The sequence below is a fragment of the Neolamprologus multifasciatus genome, chromosome 15 (genome assembly GCF_963576455.1).
Source record: "Neolamprologus multifasciatus chromosome 15, fNeoMul1.2, whole genome shotgun sequence".
In the NCBI taxonomy this organism is placed as follows: domain Eukaryota; kingdom Metazoa; phylum Chordata; class Actinopteri; order Cichliformes; family Cichlidae; genus Neolamprologus; species Neolamprologus multifasciatus.
In genome coordinates this window covers 4103418-4124703 of record NC_140453.1, presented here as the reverse complement: position 1 = coordinate 4124703, position 21286 = coordinate 4103418, and the positions used below count along the sequence as shown (strand labels likewise).

Sequence of the window (21286 nt, the reverse complement as noted above, 5' to 3'; positions counted from 1 at the left end):
GCCTCTGTGGCACTCAGTCATTTTACACACACACACACATGCACAGTAAGAAGCGTTAGTCCTCACTGACAGTAGGGGAATGGGAAATGCTCGGTGGACATTTGTCATCTTTGTTAGCAGCTGGCGGCCTCCCGGCTGCTTCTCTGCCGGCACTGACAGATCTGAGAGGCTCCCTGTTAGACACATTATCCCTGCCTTTCACGAGGCTCAACCTCCTCCGTCCACCTGCCCAAATGTGTGTGTGTGTGTGAAGAGAAAGAGAAGTTTTGAAGTGGGCTGTGCAGCAGTGTTTCGGCAGTAGACGCAGTCTGACGAGGCTGCGGGGCATGTGTCTCCACTGACACTGACCCGGTGTGCTGCTGCGTAGCGGGTCATCGTGAGATTGAGTCCATTAGAGGGATGAAGTCAGAAGGTGTTGCCGGGGCTGCGTGTCAGAATCTAAGTGGATATGAATACAAGCTCCTCGTAAATGCAGCTCGTCCACTGAGGATGGAACAGGGGAGGGAAAAAAAGTGAGAGTGGGCAGACAAGCTAAAAGCAGTACCTCCATATGTCCTCAGTCTCCTGTGGATTCTTTCCATATGTTCCACGTTTAAGAAAAAACTAATAAAAACATCAAACTCCTTCTTAGAAATCTGTAAGGATCATGCACAGTAGGCTTGATGTCTTGCAGTTGGCACTGTAGTGGATATAATTTGCATCCATTAGATGCCATCTCTGTTTAAAAGTGCACAAGGATTGCTTGGATGAGTAAGCGAGAAGATGAAAATGACAGGTCACACCATTCGTCTGCAGCGAAGGCGCCCGCGTTTGCTCTGCGTACGCCTGTGCATGAGAGACTGATTGCTTGAGAGCTCGTTGAAGATGGAGAGAAATGGAGCCGGATACGTGGCGCCTTTCCTCGTCTGCTCAGAGGACGTCACCCATTGGTCTGAGTGTCGCGAGGATTCTTGTTTACCTCGGGGTTCGTGTCGCACGCATGCACACGCATAGACAAATTAGTATACTCATTAATGTATGTACTCTTCACTCATGCATGATTGCAAAGTCTTAAAAGTTAAAGCCCAAAGAGTTTAAAGGCCAAATCTTTGATTTACTTATCTTTGGATGAGCTTTGATTCATCCGAGTAAACCTGATACACATGAAAAATGTCAACTGGAAGAGTTAAGTTCAACTTAATTATGAATTTACACATTGAAAATGTATTTTTCACATTTCCATAGTGTGAAAAAGATGCCTCCAGCCATGAAAGAATTCCTGTAAATTTGGATTATTCATAAAGCAACTATATTCCAGATGTGTGTCATCAGTAAACACTTTGCTAATGACTTTGTGGACTCTGTTTGTTTTTAAGTCTTTGCTTTAAGCTAATATTTACATTTAAAGTAGAGCAGCGGGGTATCATTTGACTTGTGACTAGGGCTGCCACGATTAGTCGACTAGTCACGATTACGTCGACTATCAAAATCGTCGACGACTAATTTAATAGTCGACACGTCGTTTGAAGCTTTGTAAGATCACAAAAGACACAGGAATAAGTAGTAGGATTTAAAAGTGTAATAACGGCCTGAAACAGAAGATGGCAGCACTGCATGTACAAGGATGCCAGCTGCCGTTAAACCCGAAGAAGAAGAAGTAGCTGTGTCCCAGAATTCATAGCGCAGCCCAGCTCAGTTTTCAACAATGGCGGCAGCTAGTTAGTTTTAATGTTACTCTTATTATTCTTTCTGGGTCACAAAATAAACGTTTAACATATTTTCAGGCGAGAATGTAGCTGTGTAAACCTCAAATATCTGCTCAGTTTATCAAGACACCACATATTTTGAAAAGCGCTCCAACGTTTTCGGAGACGTCTGTTACCCCTAGCTCGTTAGCTAGCCGGGGGCAAGGCTCACTAGAGCCCGTGAGAACACCGGACTCCCGGCAAATCATTTTCAAACCCACCACGGTCTTTCGCTACTCAGGTTAGACATATATAAGTCACTTAGATAACTTAAAAATGTTATTGTTTGGCTTTTTTCAGTATTTTATTTGTTCCTGAGTAAATCGGTTAGGCTGAGATTAAAGTTATAGTTTTTACACAGATGAATAAATGTCAAGCAGACAGCTGATTATCAGAAGTGTGAGATGCTCAAGAATATACTCCGGTGTCCTGTTATATTTTAGATAGCAAGGAGCAGACGGCTGAGTTTACTCAACTCCACTGAAACAAGCTGCAAATTTCATTTAAATTTAATAAACTATCATCTTGTCTTTATTCTTAGTTAGCACATACCTTAAACACTTAAAGCTGTTAGCTAATGATAGTTATATAAGAGCAGATGCTGCTGGTGCAATAAGCTGTAAGTTTTACGTCCAATGGATGATGATCTGATTAGTCGACTAATCCAAAAATAATCGGTGACTAGTCCTATCAAAATAATCGTTTGTGGCAGCCCTACTTGTGACTGCCTTTCACAGCGTCATTGGTTTCTCCGTCATATCCTCTCTCACTCGTGACAACTGGTCTCAAAAGAGATGAGATGAGGGAGGGACGTGATGCTGAGGTGGAGGCTTCGGAACTTTGTTAGCTGCTTGTTAGTGCAAATTGAGAATCACAATGGGAGAGAAAGCTGGTTTCTGATTGAAAGATTGAAAAAATGTTGCCTGGTCTATTCGGTGTTGCTTCTTCCTGAGACGTTTGGGTCGAGTTGGGGAGTAATGGAATACATGTACCAGCGTTTAAAAAGGTGGTATTCAGAATACAGTTACTTTGTTGAAATAAAAGGATTACATGGCGGTCTTTTCCTGTTTCATATGTTAGGCTGTCCCCTCTCTATTTTTGGTAATTCCACGCCAGTGGAAACCCAAACAAAACACGCATTAAGAGGCTCTAATGCCTGAGTCTCAATCTCGTGGCCCATGTCAGCTCTACTTGCGGCCTGCATGATGATGTGAAGAAATATTTTTAAAAATTATTATTCAAGAAATTATTTAATATGAAGGCAGCGGCAGAGTGTTACAGGCATCGCCCTAAAGAATGTAGCCTGGAAGCAGCCTTTCAACGCCTCACTCTGTCGCTAGCAAACTTGACCCAGACAACAAAGTAAAGCTAGTTTTCGGCTACGAGCCCAACACGAACCCGACGTATTAGCCAGAGGTCCCTTTACTACGGTTCGGAGCCGCGGATCTGATCTGAGATCGCTGCAAAAAGTGCAGCCTTACCTAATGTCCACCCTACTGTTACTCATTTTATATTAAGATTTAAAAATGGTATTGCTTTGGCGAGTAATCTTCAGTAATAGTAATTCAGTAAGTATTCAGAATACGTTACAAAATACATTTTGTGGCATGTATTCTGTAATCTGTAGTGGAATACATTTTAAAAGTAACCTTCCCAACACTGGTCAGGGTTTGGTTCATTTAAACCCCACAGTTTACCTGTATTTGCTGAATCCACAGTAGGTCCATAATTTGTTGGATAAAAACACAACTTTTGTAGTTTTACCTCTGTACACAGCCACAGTTGATTTTAAATCAGGTAGTCATGCATGTAAGCGAAGTGCAGACTCTCAGTTTTAATTCACAAAAAAATGGAAAGAATTTTGCATCACCTGTTTAGAAATTACAGGCATTTTTTATGCACAGTCTCCCATGTTCCCCTTTTAATTCAGCATGCGTTCATGTGTTCATAATGCTGAAATGTTCATGTTAAACAGGGATAGTGGTTTTACTGTTATCAATGTTTGCTAGTAAGCATTAAGCAAACATGACTGAGACTGACTGGACTGTAGCTAGTTTTTATTTGCTTTTGCAGGTCATTTGATCACCAAGCTGGTATCGGTCCAATTTTTTTGGGGGGGGGCGTGATGCTGGGGCAGATTAATTCATACGCAGGCAAAGAAAAATCTCTGTGCCCGATTTTATAGTAATCCATCAAGCTGTTGTTGAGAAATTCCTTTCAAAACCACGAATGTGGAGCTCATTTGTTTTAGAAGACAAACAGCAGCCTGAGTAAACAGTATCTGCAATAATTTCTGCTTGACTAGTTTCAATAGCTGGCATGAAGCACGACTTTTTTCTTCTTTTTTTCATGGGGTCTGACACTTTGGATTTGAATATTAGCACCAAGTGTGCAACTCTACTTCATTTCCATGCCGATATATGCATGTGTGGGAGGAAGAGCGACGAGCGGGGAATGGAGGTGGAGAGAGAGAGAGAGAGAGAGGCAGAAAGTGAAGAAGAAGTGGGAGAGATAGGGAGTTAGTTAGAATTAGAGATGGAGAGTAATTCTTTTTTAGAAATAGACGGACAGAGGGAGAGGGATGGCGGAAAGGAAGGTAGAGAAAAGCTGCTAGGCACTCTTTCCCACACACACACATACATAGGGGATATCCCACACTGTTTACAGTGCAATCGAGTCAGCGGCTGGTTTATTTAATCAGAGTTCAGCCTCAGAGACTATACGTTGTCTTAATCTCCTTAACAAGATTTACCAGCCAGTCAACTTTTGGACAGAACACTCCGAACAGATTCCAGCAACTTTGACCACAAACAGCACAGGATGAAATCAGCGCGGTCATAGTGGATCCACTCCTGAATGCACCCATCTGTCTCTGGCTGTATTTACACGCGCACGTGTGTGTCTGTGCACGTGTGCGAGCTTGTTTTCAGGCAGATTTTTACCTGTATGTGGAAACAGTGTCTGTCCTAACCTTTTTTGCAGAGACCAGATGCTCTCTTTGAGGTAGTTTGACTGTCATTAAAAGATATTTGGCAAGGGAAGAGAGGCTACAACAGATGTGGCTTTATAGGTAGCTATGATTTGCAGATGGTACAGTAGGATGGTTTTGCTCGTTTTTCATGTTTGTTTAAGGAGACGTGAGTAAAAGAAAGGTGTGTGTGTGTGTGAGAGACACTGAGCACTAAAATGGGTGTGTGTGAACCTCTAACACAGATGTCCATCACTCCTTGAACGCTCTACCTACTGGCTAGGAAGACGGTTATAGGCATGCACGCACAATTATATTATAAGTTAAATAGAGTTTTACTAACATTATGAGTTCTTGAAAAAAGCAGAATTAAATTACAGTTACTAATCAAAATGTTGACGATTACTTAGATTGTAGGGTTTTTATGCTTACACGAATGCAGCAGCATTAAGGTGAGGCGCAGATCTGTTTATTTCTGTATACACTAAAAGGTTAAGAACAGTTTATCTGCCAATCAGATCGTTGCAGGCTGAGACGGGTGGCCATTTCCCCAGATAAGATCGCCTTCAGTGCTGGAAATTTACCAATATATCCCTCATAAAATTTGAAAGCGGTTCTAATATTTGAGTAAAAAGTAAAGCTTGTTTATCAGCGGTGACCATCGAAACCATGCTGGATATTAGATGTGAAGAACTAGCTAGACCCTGAGGTCTTTGCTTCATTATCACTCAATTTAAATTTTTTATTTTTTACTTTTAGGAAGTTTTAATTAGGTGCTTGCTTTGATGTGTTAATTAAATGGCTTATATTTCAAAAGTAACCTTCCCAACCGGTCACAGGCATTTTTAGAGTTTCCAGCTCAACTGAGCTGTGTGATGTCAGACTGCGAGCCAGTCCACCTGCCGTTCCAAATAAGAGCAAGGCTTCCAGATGTGCGCACAGGAAATCGAGCACATTTATTTCTGTAGTGCCCTTAAGGGTACCACCTGGCTGAAACTGCCCCATATACAGCTTTAATTTAGTTCTGAGGGCCAGAAGAGTCAGTAGAGGACCTTTTTCTGTTGACCTGCAGATTTCTGTGCAAGATTTCACGAGCCACATGAATTTTAAACACAACAAAATTCAATATTTCCTTCCTCAGGCTGTTGTTTTTTTAAAGATATTTATCTTAATGAAAAATTACTATTAAATATGGCCTTTTAACATTTCGCCACAGCCGATTACAGGTATTAATAACTTGATAGGATGTCCGAAGAGGTGTAGGTTGAAGCAGACTTGGAGTAAAGTACCTTGTAATGGAAGTCCATAGCAGTAAGCCTGAAGCTTAAGTCCTCCATTTGAGTGTGACATGACTCAGTAACTACTGGGGCAAATCTCCCACTATGGGGGCACTTTAATTGGAAGTAGTAGCTTCTCTTGAGTAAAGAAGTCTTCCCTTAAGAATATTGCAGAATGCTAAGGAGCTTGCTCTGACTTCACCTCCTCTGTGTTTGAGCTGAGGTGCTCGGAGCGATTGCAAGTGTTTATGTAGGAACCGAGCTGTTTGTTTGATAAACTGCACTGTGGAAATTCATAGATGAGGGAAACAGACAGTCCCAAACGCAGGACAGCGTTTTGCTCCGAGCGTGCTCACAGAGAGGAAATGTCATCAGCAGATTTCTCTGACTGCCATAAAACCATCACTTCGTCTCTCCCACCTTGTCTTTCTTCAGATCGTTCGACGTACTTTTATCCTTTTCTGCCGTGCCTCCTTTTTTCCTCCCGTTGTGTCATCACTTGTCTTCCCACCCCCACTTCCCATGCCCTATCTACTTCCTCTCGCGCTTGTCTCTCCGTCTTTTTGTCCCGCAGTCTGACATCTTATTTACTTCTTTCTGGTCAGATGAGCTCAGGACATCGCTGGAGAGCAGATGGGACACATGCCAGACTTAAAAGGCCTCAGGTGGAGGGGAGAGAGAGAGAAAGGGAGATATGCTTAGGCAGTGTCTGCTTATTATTTATACTCTGCTGAATGATGCCTCTCTCAGCCCGTTGTTCTATCGCCTTCCCCGCGTGGCTCGCGTGCGCCGCTCTGAGCCAAAGGGTCAATGGGGTCAGCCTCCACCCAACTCTCTGTCGCTCCGTCCGAGCTTGTTTACAGCTTTTTACCGTCAGCGTAGACGAGGCTCCCGTGGGGTCGGCGATGAGGTGTGAGGGGGGGACACACGTACACATGTACACACAGACTGGAGGGGAGGCAAAAAAAAAAAAATTCACTCAGCAGCCAGAGCTATAGACATGGTTGCTATAGCAACAGCCTGTCCTACCTCTGAGCTGAACACCTATACAGTATAAGCATAAATGCATGCACGCCCAGAGATGAAACACAAATATGCTAAAGTTGCTATAGTAAAAAGATTCCCTCCCTCCTTTACCTTCAAAGCCTAGTTGTCATTAACCAGCTCGGCACCGCGGGAAATTGATGGTGCTATTTTTATGTTACTAAAAAAATTTGAAATATCTTGCTGGTGGCACTGCAGCATCTTGGCTTGAATGGGCTGTGATTAGCCAGAACTGGGTCCTAATTTAGCTGCAAAAGAGCATTAGCTGTCTCATGAAAGATTTTATTTGAAGATGGGGGTGGTGGGGAGGGGGAATCTGTCATGACCCTGGGTATTCTGAGTTTCTTGGTGTTTTATTCTTTTTAGTCTAGTTTAATTTCGGTTTATCTAGTTACATTCTGCCATGTTTCATGTCTAAGTTTTCTTTGTTTGTCAGGTTCAAGTCATGTCTGGATTTCCTTATGTTTCCTGTTTTATTTTGAAAGAGTTTTGTGTTTATTATGTTTAGTTTCACGTGTCCTGTCATTATGTTAATTGTTGTCAGCTGTTTTCCCCATGTAATTCTACTTCCTTTGCTCATTCCTTATGTGTATTTAGTCTGTGTATCACTCAGTCAGTGTCAGATTGTCTGTTAACCTCACCACAGTTTTCATAGGTTTACTCCATTGTTTCTCTGTGTTTTCTAGTTTACTCAGCGTTCAGTTTGTCATAGTTTTTCACTGAGTGTCACAGCCTTTTTGTTAACAGTGTTCATAGCCTCCTTAGTTTCCCTAGTTCCTTGTTTTTTCTTCTGCAATCAGCCAATAAAGGCTCGCTTTATTTTTGAAACTACATTTTGTCTCCACCGTGTCTGCATCTGGGTCTACCTCTTTCCTCACACCGGCGCACCCCGCCGTGACAAAATCAGAAGCGCTGAGGGTGGAATTAAGATTCCCACCCCACCACCGCCCCCCGCCGACAGTGTCAGCTGTCTCATCGTAGCCGAATGCACGTATGAAAGTGAGATGAGGCTCGGATCTTACTGTAAACTTTCAGTGACGCGGTTCAAAACAAGTCTCCAGAGTTCCTTTTAGTTGCTTTTTTGGAAAATTACTGGGGAAATTCAGTCACTTCAATCTGTGAGGTCTCACAATAGACATTTCCTCATTTTTCTCTACACGTTTTAGCATTTTTATCCGATATGAGAGTAGAAATTTTAGAAAAAGCGTGCAGGGTTTCACTACATCTTTCATGTTTTGACACTGACAGTTACAGAGCTAATGGTCTCGCTACTGCCAGGTTTCCTCACGCTAACGGTCCCGGCTTTTATCAAACACCGTGGTTTCTTTTCCCAGCAAGAAACACAAATGTTGGCTATACAGCAAGAACACTGTTCTTTGATCACTTCAACTAAATGAACTCAAACACTGTTAGTGTTCGGTAAATTGGAACTTTATTAACAATAACACAACTTACAGGCAATTTGAAAATTTTTAAACAACCCAACAAATCAAAAAAAGGAGGGGAAAAAGAACCTAAAAGAACATTCACACACTCACACATGGATCTATCAGGGAAGCTCTTGCTTAAGGATATTTTCACATGCAGTCATCGAGGAGACTGGGATCAAACTGCCGTCCTTCTAATTGGTGGACAACCCACTCTGTTTCTTTATTTAGATCTCTTTCAGGTTATTTAAGCAGCACTCACTAACTGCAACCTTGAACAAGTAATGACTCTCTGTTCCTTTCCCTCCCTTTATGTCTCTCTTATCAGCATCTGTCAGAGCTGTTAGCGGTGGTGCGTCTTCCCTTCATCCACCCGTCCTATCTGCTGAACGTAGTGGACAACGAGGAGCTGATCAAATCTTCAGAGGCGTGTCGCGATCTGGTGAACGAAGCCAAGCGTTACCACATGCTGCCTCACGCACGGCAAGAGATGCAGACGCCGAGGACCCGCCCCAGACTTTCTGCCGGTACGTGCCCACACATAAAGCACAGATAAACCGACGTCCATCATTTGTGCCCTGGCCTCTGTAGCGGTCACGTGATCTGCCTCCCACATAACTGACCCGTCGGCGCTGTCGGCATCTGGGCGCCCACATCCTCGATTCATATTTTACTGCAGCAAGGTGACCGAGAGGTCAGGGCTCCACACGAGACGCGGGCTCGCCAGTGCACCGGATTGATTTTTTTTAGCCCACAACTCAAAGGCGGTGATTTAGAACTCGGTAATGTTTTGCACACAGCTACTGTAAATGCTCAGACGTGCACATGGGCAACGGGTCACGTATCCAAAAGTCACGACACGTTTTACTTTCAGCAGTCGCTCGAACAGCTTCTGCATCGAGTCTGATTGAGGTAACCTTGAAAAGTTAAACACGGCCAGCTGTAGTGGCTTTCCAAGGATTGTGCAAGATGCTATAAACTTTTATTAAAGCAAACCTAGCACATAAACAACTTTCTTAACAGCAGCTAGGCACAGTAGGATTTCTTGCTTTGAGATTCCTGGAACTGGCCGATCATTTGCTCTTCTACTGCAATCCAAGTCGTTTGAAGACAGCGTTTGTTTACATCGTTAAAATCAAAGGATAATTCCAGAAAATTGGAGGTCGCCTGCAAATTGCTTTTGGCTGTCAGATTTTTTTTCCCCCGTAGGTCGGCAAGGATCCCGTTCTTCACCCTGTAAAGCTTTCCCTAATTATAGCGTCTGCGTGGCATTATGAGTTTCGCACCAGCACACCTTACCGTTCAGCACAAGTCATTTCTGCTTGGTAGAATAAAGATAATTGCCTAACAAATGGGACTTTATGCAGGTCAGTTTACCGAGCTGACTCGGCTCTCCGGCCGTGGAGTTTTTGAAAACACGGGGACGTCAGCGTTAGGTCAATGTCTTATTCTTTTGCATCTTTAATCCAGCAGCACGAGAAGAATTATCTGTTTCTTGAAAGACATTTGTGGCGTTACATATGCTCACCTTCATCCCATTACTCATCCTCGAGCCGCTAGTTTCTTTTTGTTCTCGGCACTTTCTTGAAGCATTTTCTGTCAAGGCGCATTTTATAGTGTTTGGTATGTGCATATCTTATGCCTTCTACATCCCCCATTATGCAGGCTGAAGTGTGTATTGATTCCCAGTTGCTTGTGGCTCTGTACAACAGAATTATATAAATGCATAAATGCCGCCGGGATGAATACATTCATGATGCATTATACCCCGATGGCTCAATGAATGAGAAATATATGTAAGTTTTTCCGATCAAGTTTTGAAGTCCCGTGAAGCTAAAACACTTATTATGACTGACTGTCTGAGGCATGCGTTTAATCAGGACGTCACTGCCGAGAAGCCTGCGTTCTAATGCACCGAATGCACCTTTTCTTGTTTGGGTTAGCAAATGCTTTTTGCATCGTTTTAACATATTTTACGATGCTTAAGCGTGCACGTGATGCCAAACGCGCTTGTTCGCCTGCCCCGCTTCTGTTGCTCAACCATCTGCTCCGCTGGGCAAGGTGGGTTCTGCGCGGTGGGGCACATCGTCGCTGGGATTTCACCGCAGACGAGGAGACGGCAAGAAAGATAAAACGACGACGACTCGAAGGAGAGTTTGAGGTTGTTCGGTATCACTCGCGCGTAGGCGAACCAGTGATAAGGAAGAACAGGAGGAGAGGTCACAGAGGGGGAGAGAGGGGGATCAGAAATGAAATTTGAAGGGCAGACATTTGATTGAGTTTATTCCTTGAGCATGCGTCTTCTTGTGTAAGCAGTAAGCGAGTGTGTGTGTGTGTGTGTGTATTTTAAATGTGCACAAGCAGATGGGGCACCACCTGAGCTCGGTTGATAAGTCTGTCATGCGGAAAAAGAAAGGAAAACTGCCATCCGTGAAGCACTTCTTGCTGAGCGCAGTCAATCTGTGAACTTGTGAGTCGCGTGCACGCGTGGGTGTGTTACAGTGTGCGTGCGGACACACGCCTCACACCTCCGTTTCTTTACACTCGAGATAAATTTGAGTCGAATTGCACTTTTTCCAGCCTTGAATTTTTTTAAAGTTATTCTTGCGGGACGGATTTTTAATTAACATCCTTTCACATTGAGACTTAAATAATAAGAGTTGCGCTCATGGTGCCGCTGTTCCTTGGCCATTTGTTAGCTGAGCCCAACGAATAATGGATCATTAAGGCTGACTATTTAAAAAAAAGGAATAAGACAAGTCGTATATATTTAATTTCATGGGCGGGGGGGGAAATGGATAAAACACCCAAATTGGTTTGCGAGCCAATTAGTTTTGCGTTCTAGGAAAATCTTGTTATTGTTGTTTTGGGGTTTGTTTGTTTTTTCAAGGATGAACAAATGGGACACAGGAAGTTAATTAGCGAGCTTCTGATGGAGCCGGGCCAGCTCTTTATCCCCTATGTTTAGGCTTTGTTAAAGACAAGGTATCTGTTTGGCTGGTAGGTAACAGATATAATTCTCTGACATCTTAACCTAAGGTCAGAGTGAAAGGTAAGGGTCGAATATCCCAGCTGATGGTGGGCAAAAGGCAGGGACCGCCCAGTTCAGCTTGTATATATAAACTATTGAACGAATTAAGATCGAGGTTTGAAGTTTTTAAAATTCAACGTGTTTGAACTTTTGTTCAAACAGACAATAAAATATCTGATCAGACGAGAGTTTCTAAAGTCAGATTTTTAAATGATCGTCTAACTTGCACATCAATAACCTTACAAATGTGACAAGCTGTACGGTCTCTAAGGCTGTCATCAAGACTTCGTGAGGATTTATGCTTGAGTGCGTAATTAACTCCGTAGCTGTGTCGTAACGCTAACCCCCCTGGAAGTGTAGCTAAACGTCAGGTCGACGTAACCCGAAACTACTGCGATTGGCCTGTTCAGTACTCGATTCCTCCTGTGCCACCCCTGCTGGACGGGTCAAGGGCGGGCTGCGTGGACACCCAAGTTAACACCCAACTGGTTCAAGCTCAAGGTCAGAGGTCACCTTTATACTGACACCTCATTTTATATCAATAAAGACGTTGTTTGACGACCATTCGAATAGGTTTGGGGGTTTTCCAAAGGTAGCTGCACAAGTAGAGACAGCCCTCACTAACTTCTGTTGCACATCCAGTCATTTTATTCCACATCCTGTCAGGGTTCCTGGGTCGTTGACCCAGTATTTTCAGTTCATGTTCACTGTTTATCCTCTGTACGTTCCACTTCCTGTTTTGCGTTAGCGTTACTCTGTGTGCATTATGTTCTAGTTCTTATTCCATGCATCGTTAGTTCAATTGTGTTCAGCTGCTCACTCACCTGTCACCTATCAGTCATTGGTCGTGTCCAAATTCATGGGCTGCATCCTCCTGAGGCCGCATTTGTAGACCGATTACGTCACAGCGACGCGCCGAAGGCTGTCCAAGTTCGTAGACTCCTCCGAATGCAGCCGACAAATGCGTCCTCCTTTTCCCCGAATTTGAAGGATGGGTCGGGTGTGTCCTTCTTGGCCCACCATATCCCAGAATTCATAGCGCGGCCCAGCCAAGCTCCAGTTTCCGGCAATGGCGGCCGCTACTAAGTTTTAAAATTACTCTTATTAATCTTTCTGGGCCACAAAATAAACTTTAAACATATTTTCAGGCGAGAATGTGGGTTAGCTCGTTGATAATTAAAAATGAACACAAAAACGGAGAAAGATTTCGGGGTCCATTTTCGATTTTCGTGCCGTGGCGCTGACAACTGGAAATACTCTGAATTAAGGGCGGGAGTAGATCGAGAAGGCTAGACCGTCCAATTCCATAGCCGTTTACTTCCGGCCTACCCGACCTCCTGAGGACCCGGCCCACGTAGACCGCGAAGGCCGGGTCCTCAGGAGGATGCAGCCCATGAATTTGGACACGACCATTGTTCAGCCAGTGTATTTAAGTCCTCAGTTCTCTCCTGGTCGGCGTCGCGTCATTGACGTTGTCACTGCTGTCTATGCCCCATGTTTGCCTTCCAAGTTCAGATCAGTCAGCCATTCATTCAGTTATCCAGTCCGTCAGCCATCCCCTGTTTTCGTCATTCGTCCCTCACAATAAACACCCTGAATCTTCACCGTGAGTCCTGCGTTTGAGTCCTCCTCTCCACATCCACTCAGCAACCCCTGACACATCCAGGCCTGAGACGTGACAGAAACCACTCGGTTCAGAAAAGCGCTTAAAGGGTTACTCGTAGTAGGCTTTCACAGGATAAAGAGCTAGTAACTGTAAAGTACCATGTTGGTCAGCAATAGCTGTTCTGCACACGGAGCAACATTAGCATTAATGATTTTGTTTTTGTCCATATCATCAGTGTGCATCCACTATTCACTCTCCTTCTAGCTGTTTTCTGAGAGTCCTGGTGTGTTTATACTGTTTGAGCTGTTAAATGTACCAGCTTTACTGAACACGTAGCAGAAAGTGGCTTTTCTGAGAGAGTTTCTCACTGAAATCAGTTGCCGAATGCCAGGAAACTTGACGAGAGAGCAGTAAGAATTTAATGAAGTAAAAGAAATGTGACTTTACAGGCCATAAAAACTCGCCAGTTTTTTAAACATACTAAAAGGCACCAGAGGGTAGAAGTACAAGCTCCCATTCCTAACTGTACATAAGTAAACAACAGCAAATGTTAGCTACTTTCTTAATATAGATGTATACGCTTTAGACATGGTTTTCTTTTTTCTGGAGATACTAAATGTGCTTGTGAAATTTCATTTGTTCCAGGGTTTTGCTGAATTAAGCTCATAAATCATGACAAGTGTAAGCTAACCGCTAATAAGAATATTAATGGCCTATGAAGATACACGCTACAGTGTGCTTATAAGATGGAATAGCAGGAACTTTTTTTTAAGTTTAACAGAAAGTGAGACATTTTAATGAGTACTTGCTCCATTAGCTGCAAGCTCTAAAAAAAAATAAAAAAGTTATTTCTATTGTGGCTAAACAGAAGCAGCCAGATGGTTTTCACACATCTCTTAATTGTCTTGTTTTTGCCAGGTTTTTCTTTATGTAGAATCCTGCTGTGCTGCAATGTTGCAATTTCTCTCCTTCTCTTGCTTTTCTTTTTTTTGGACTTAATTGCTCGGTTTTTATTGATTGTTAATCAGTCACTCTGACAAGCCCTGGCATGTCACGTTTTGTTTTGCTCTTTGCAGAGTAAATAATACTGCGTTGATGGGGAAAAAATAGAATAAGATCAATCTGTTTGTAACGATACTGGACGACGTCCAGGGGGCGATTGTGGCTCAAGAGTTGGGAGTTCGCCTTGTAATTGGAAGGCTGCCGGTTCAAGCCCTGGCTTGGACAGTCTCAGTCGTTGTGTCCTTGGGTAAGACACTTCACCCGTTGCCTACTGGTGGTGGTCAGAGGGCCCGGTGGCGCCAGTGTCCGGCAGCCTCGCCTCTGTCAGTGCGCCCCAGGGTGGCCGTGGCTACAATGTAGCTGCCATCACCAGTGTGTGAATGTGTGTGTGAATGGGTGGATGACTGGTTGTGTAAAGCGCTTTGGGGTCCTTAGGGACTAGTAAAGCTCTATACAAATACAGGCCATTTACGTTAGGGCAAAGCTCATTTTTTTCCTCTGGAGACAAAAGTCGTGAAACCCGAATCACAACCGTGACATGAAGTTCATTCTTCAGCTGAGATATTCGTGTACCTTATAAAAAACTAATTCTTCTAACTTAAATTTGTTCGGCATCGAAACGGGCTCTCTGTGATCTTCAAATACAAATGCAGTTTTAAAACTAGATGTGTTAATACGCTCGGTTACTGCGTGAATGTGTGTGCACCGATATGTTGCATCTTTTTTTTTTGCAGTTTTTTTAAACATAATGTGCACCATCGATTTAAATGTTTTTTTTCCTCTTGTCACCCCTAATTTACCTCGGTTTGCTGCTGCATCTGTGCATTTTGCGTTAACTGCCTTCTGTCTTTCACATTTGGCCCAAAAAGTCTTGGGTAAAGTGAAAACTATGGGTGTCTCGTAATGAATCCGTGGCATTTTGTGTAGTGTATGTGAATCCATTAGCTGCTAATTGGTTAATTAGACTGTGGATGTGCATCTGATTAGCTGTCATTAGACTTTGCAGGGGATCGGGAGGGGATTAAACAGCCGCCGGCGCTGCAAATTTTACCTTCAGCCATTTTTGCCTTAAGTCGTATGAGTTGCACTCCAGCTTTGAGGGGTGTTGACATCCATATGCAGTTTGCGTTTGCCTGCTATTAAGCAGCAAGCAAAGTTTTCTTTTGTGTGCATGCTGTGTGCGAATGTGCGTGCACCCAGACAAACTCATACATTATGCTCCCATTTCCCTCTCTCCACATGTGTCACTGTGCTCGGCTCAGAGGAGGGTGGAGAGCGCCAGGGCAAACTGTTAACTCAACCCAGCCAAGTGGAATAGCACTCAGACAAATGAGCTGTAATGACTAGGAGACGCAGGGGTCCAGCTCGCCTCATACTGTTTCTCTGTCTTTGCTCACTCGCACACACACTCACATTGTTAAAACTTTAAATGCATACACTGTGGGAGGGAAACCTTAAACAGTAGCTGCACTCTCAGCCAGCCTTTCCCTCTGTCCACTTCATCATCTGTAATCAAGCGTTCATGTATCTAAAGCTAGAAAAGTGCAACTGCAGACACATTTACGACTTCGAGTGTGTCGCAGGTTTCGCTTTTTTTGTCATCCTTAATGCCAGAAAAAAAGGAGGTTGTAATTATAGATTACATACTTTTATGAAGTGTTAAAGTAAGAAAATGCTCACAGCAAATTGTTAGTGACTGTTTTTACATTCCTGCGACATAAGGCCAGCCAGAAAATGCTGCGTTAGTGGTGGCGGTCTAAAATAGGTGGATTTTATTAGATCAGCAAGCGCAAATAGTGCGGCTTGCATCCACAGTTTAGAGACAATAAAAGCAGGCTGTTGTGCGAGGTCCTAAAGGCCCGTAGGCGTGACATTCATCTACTCGTTCACACCTCCGCCAGCCAGGAGATCCTTGGAGAGTAGTCGTAGCGTGCCACCACTGCAAAGAAAGGAGAACAACACTCACAGCTTGTAAAGAGAGCTAGAGCAAGAGCAAGAAGATCATCAGATAACGTTCTTCTGAAGTCTGCCACCTACTGCTTTTGGCTCGGGTCTGAAACCGCTCTGCTTCGCTGATCCCCCTCCGGTGCTTCCTCATCACTGCTGACAGCAGTTCTTTTTGGTGGAATAATTGAATTTATTTGTCATCTTTCTGTGTGGATGCACAGCCTCAATGCTAACCATTAGGCAAAAGTGATGGCGACTGGGAGGCTGTCAGCAGTTTGGAAAGACAATTGTGTGCTTTGCTGGGTCCTGTTTTTTATGTCAGGACTTTGTTGATTGTTGTCCTGCTCTGTAATTATTCAGCATGGTTTGTCTTGTAGAGCCAATGCAGCATGAGATTACTCTGCCTCACCTCTCAAACCGGAAACGCGGGATGCAGGAATGTGCCAGAAATGTCTTAATCGCTCTCTGCGAAGAGTGCCCTTCAGCAGATTCCTCTTCCGATTTTATTTCTGGAGTCTGAGATTGGTATTTTAGGAGGGGGAGAGGGGGAGCGAGGGAGACAGAACAAGTAAGCGCAGAAGAGAGAAACTTAGATGCAGCTATGCACTGGAGAATTGGGAGTATGAGTTTTTTGATATTCCTTGGGCTTATCAGTGAAAATCTCAGCAAACACAACTGTCCCGGCTCATAAATGTAACATGGAGGCAGTAAATCCAGAAGATAACCATTGGTCCGAACGTCTGCGGGGGCTGCAGCCAAAATGAAGGTTCCCTCCACTTGTCCACTTGTGACTGCTGCCAGCCCGAGCTCCCAGGAAGGGAGGGAAAGGGCAAGGGAGGAGGGGAACGAGTGAACGATTGCTTCCCCAGCCGCTGCCAGAAACCTTGACTCATCCTGTTCCTGAGCCGCAGTTCGTGCTCACGAGCAAAGTGAACAGCATTTACAGAAGCACGGATCAGTCTCAGCATCGTTCATGCCACATCTGGTACTCTGACCTGCTGTACCTGCTGCGAGGCTGGAAGGATGCATCAGCCTCATCCAATATTCAACAGGAGGGATGGGGCGAGCCTGCTTTGGGCTCTGTCGTCGCGTGTGCTGACGGTGCAGATTGAGGCATTTGGATGGAAAGTGCATCGAGTCATCGAATCATCAGCCCAGAAGGTTTAGATCCACTATATGTTGAATTCTAAAGGAACTGACATGTTTTTCTTTTATTGGACAAAACAAAGTTTAAAAATTAAGATATACTTGGACTCGTTACCTTCAGTAGAGTGCTCTGATCCTCGTTTATGCTCGCTCCTCAGCGCCTCACTGCCTTCCTACCTCTCCCCTACAGCATCAACAGTGTGCAGCGCTCGCTTAAAAGCAAAAAAACCCCCTAAAAAATAAAAGTTTCATCCCAAACATGAGCAACATTTATCACGGTGCTATTTTGGTCGATGTCTAGGATCTTCACTCGCTCCCACCTGTGAGTTGTAAGCACGGGCAAAAAGATGCTAACTGCAGTTCACTTAGTAGTCACCGGTATCATTAATAGAAAAGATCATTTTAATATTCTAAATGATTTCTATTGTACACACAGGAACCAGTTTTTGTACATGTGAAGCTCTCATTGCCCATTCCTTTAGCAGTGTAGCTAGCTCGGTCTATGGAAGGGGATTTCGAGGTGAACTGAGCCTCTAAGTGTTGTTCGAGGACACTTAAACCCTTCACGACGTTTGTTTTTCCCCTTCTAAGGAGACCAGTCATCACTGCAGATTTTCAGTCAACAGATGCCCAGCAGATAATAAAATGCACACACACTGCACGAACGCAAGCACACAAGATCCATTTCAAGCACGCTCACTGCACCCTCCCTGGACTTTCCTTTGGAGCCCTTTGGCCCTCTGATCCTCACCGTAGCAAATTAACACCCCGGGAGAGAAATTATGGGATTCGGAGGGGGGGAAAAATGCTAAAGAGAGAAAATGGAGAGAAGCGGCTCAGATAAGAGAAAACGGCTCTGCGGCTGTCACTGGGACTGTGATACCCAATGAGAAAAAGTCTTCATCCTCATCGTTTTCTGCACTTAAACTCTATATGAATGTATATTATTTACACATGGATATATCTATGCACGCTTTTGTAAAAAAAACAAAAAAAACAACAGCAAAAAACAGATTTTTCCTGTTTGTTTTTTTGTCACATTAGACGAGATGGTTGTCGTTTGTGTAGTCTTATGATTTATGTGTCTAATGTCTGGCTGCGAAGCAGATAGGTTTTAGAGGGAGAGACTTATGGAAAATAGAGCTGAAATTGACATAATCTTACAGTCTGAACAGTTATTTGAGCAATGTTCTCATTTATAAATTATATGGTTTTCATACTTTACACCTCCTCTACTAAGCATTAAGGAGAAAATGTACAGTTAATATAAAAAAGAGAATGTGGAGAAGTGCTTTAAATCAATTTTCAGAGCAGATCGTGTATATAAATATATATAAATAGAATGTTTGATAGTGTAATTTACTGAAGACGTGTTGTATACAGTAATAAATCTCTAAGACGTTTCACCTCTCATCCGAGAAGCTTCTTCAGTTCTAAGGTCAAATGGTGGAGAGTCCCAGATATAAACCTAGTGGGAGTATCCCCCCACAGAGGGACAAAAGGACCCCCTGATGGTCCTCTAATCGCCTGAGCCAAGGTGTGAAACTGGGTGTGGGTCCAGGATGTGAGTGGGTGTTAAGGCACCTTAACGCCCACTCACATCCTGGGCCATCTGACCTCAGGAATTCGCATGACAAGGTGGGGCCAGGTTTCACAATGAACTCACCCAAAACTCTGGCTGATTGGGACCCACACCCAGTTTCACACCTTGGCTCAGGCGATTAGAGGATCATCAGGGGTCCTTTTGTCCCTCTGTGGGGGGAAACTCCCACTAGGTTTATATCTGGGACTCCCCACCATTTGACCTTAGAACTGAAGAAGCTTCTCGGATGAGAGGTGAAACGTCTTCAAGTAACTTAAAGAAGTCCAGACGCTTTTCTTTGCAAGCTCCTTTGACTACAATTTCCTGGATGACTGAGAACCTTCACAGACATATTTATGAAGGACATCGAAGTCCACAACAATTACTATGTTGCAATCATGCATCTCTCCAACCAGTCGATGCAGATGGCTCCGCCCCTCCCTGAGCCTTGCTCCGTCTGAGGTTTCTTCCTGTTAAAAGGGAGTTTTTCTCTCCCACTGTCGCCAAGTGCTTGCTCATAGGGGATGCTTGGGGTTTTCAATTCAATTCAATTCAATTTTATTTATTTAGCGCCAAATCACAACAAAAGTCACCTCAAGGCACTTCATAGATACAGAGAAAAACCCAACAATCATATGACCCCCTATGAGCAGCACTTTGGCGACAGTGGGAAGGAAAAACTCCCTTTTAACAGGAAGAAACCTCCAGCAGAACCAGGCTCAGGGAGGGGCGGGGCCATCTGCTGCGACCGGTTGGGGTGAGAGAAGGAAAACATGAGAAAAGGATTAGATAAGATAAGATACCTTTATTAGTCCCACGAGTGGGAAATTTCATGTTAAGGCTGCCGACCAATTGTAGGAGTTTACCTTACAGTGCAAAGCAAGTTGAGGTGAATGCTGTTGTGGTTTGGCACCATTAATAAAACTAAATTGCAATGAATTTCAGCAGAGCAATTCCCCAAAAATTAGTAGTCGAACATTTGGCATAGCTCTGCTTGGTGAGCCATGTGTCCTTAAAAACTTTGAGACAGCTGGAAAAGTGCAGGACAAAAGAAATGATGACAGGCCTTAAAAATAAAATAACTATATCTGAAAGTCACGTACTTAAGAAAGAAGAAAAATATCAATCAAAGACCCGAGAGAGCCATCTGGAAGTTCAGTTGATCCACCTACAGTTCACTAAAGCCTGATCAGAAATCACTGTGGAGGGGTGGCTGTCAAAAAGGGTTCTTAAGGAAGGGAAACGGGGAGAAAAGATGGGCATGGCAAATTACACAAGAACTGGACTTTAAATCAGTAGCTAATTGGACTTGCCTGAAGTACGTTATAATGTGCTCTGATTGGTGGTTAAGCTGCCAGGCAGCGAATGACAGCCCGAACATTCAAAAAGTTTGCACTGGAGCTGAATGAGTTCAATGTGGACTACCTGCTGGTAGCCTAAATAAGTTTTTTTAAAACACAAAGAAGTATAAAAATTGATCTTAGAGCTCAAGTCAGAAGCACAATGCTGCTTTTCCAACCAACAAGCCCAACTGTTAAATGATCAAAGTTACTGAAAGGAAAAGAAGCAAAATTCACACATTTAAAAATCTGCAACCGGGAAACTTTAGTTAGTCGCACGTATCGTAGCTCTACTTCTGAGGAACGTAATACAAAAATAGCTGTATATGTTTTGCATGTAAAAGAAACTTGCATAGATAATCTTTCAAATCTAGGTATTGCTGAAGGATAAGATAAACTGGGAGTCACAGTTCACAGTTTCAAATGGTTATTTATTTACAAGCTATAAAGAGTCAAGCGAGCGAACATCTGGATGTATCCATGGTGAACGTTGGGTGGGACTCGGAGGGTGGTCCATTCACCTTGTCTGTCTGAGAGGTCAGGCAAGTGTAATAAATCATCCAGGTGACCCACTTTAGTACTAGTACCTGAACTTCAAAGCTGAGATTTGTTTCTTCGGTGCTGGACTGTAGTACACACTGGTAATTAGATATTGAGAGTACAGCTTGTCTGGATTGTATTGAAACTAAAGTCTCAAATTCCACTCTGAGTTACTTCTATCCCACTTGTTTTTGTCTCTGTGACTTCACCCAGCCGAACCCCCAATGCCCCTGTGGCCCTTCTGCTGCAAAGTATGCCTGGTTAAAGCAAGGTCATAAAAGGCTGCGAAAGGTAAAAAGTGCACAAGGCAAAAGAGCAGGAAGCAGTGAAGGAAGATGAAATGGCGAATACGTCGGAAGGTAGAGCAAAGACTCTTGGGGTTTAAGAGAAAAAGAACGGAAGAGAAAGAAAGCAGGAGAGAGGGCAAAGTCTCCCGTAGGTTGAGAGAATGAGAGAGATGTTAGCCACGGGGTTAAAAAAACAGCAGAGCAAGAAGGAAAGGCAGGTCGCAGCACGAGGCAGAGACCAAGGAGACCAATAAAAAGGTGAAATAAGACCCATTGTGCAAGCAGGGAAAGAGAAAAAAAACACTCTTCTCATTCTGTCTTTATCTTCATATCAGCCTTGCTGACGATACATCTGTGTACAAGTG

General features: G+C 43.6%; 1 protein-coding gene and 1 long non-coding RNA gene across 7 annotated transcripts in view; both read left to right on the top strand.

The window, feature by feature from the left end:
• Positions 1-21286, top strand: part of klhl29 (kelch-like family member 29) — a 293874-nt gene that overhangs the window by 213247 nt on the left and 59341 nt on the right. For all 6 annotated transcript variants that reach the window (XM_085133527.1, XM_085133528.1, XM_085133526.1 and 3 more), the window contains one exon: positions 8769-8967. In XM_085133527.1, coding sequence (XP_084989653.1) covers positions 8769-8967 — 199 coding nt within the window. The remainder of the gene's footprint in view (positions 1-8768; positions 8968-21286) is intronic.
• On the top strand, positions 8974-21016 carry LOC146501332 (uncharacterized). Its single transcript, XR_014869504.1, has 2 exons — positions 8974-12320; positions 12896-21016. It is a non-coding gene; the product is annotated as an uncharacterized LOC146501332 (long non-coding RNA).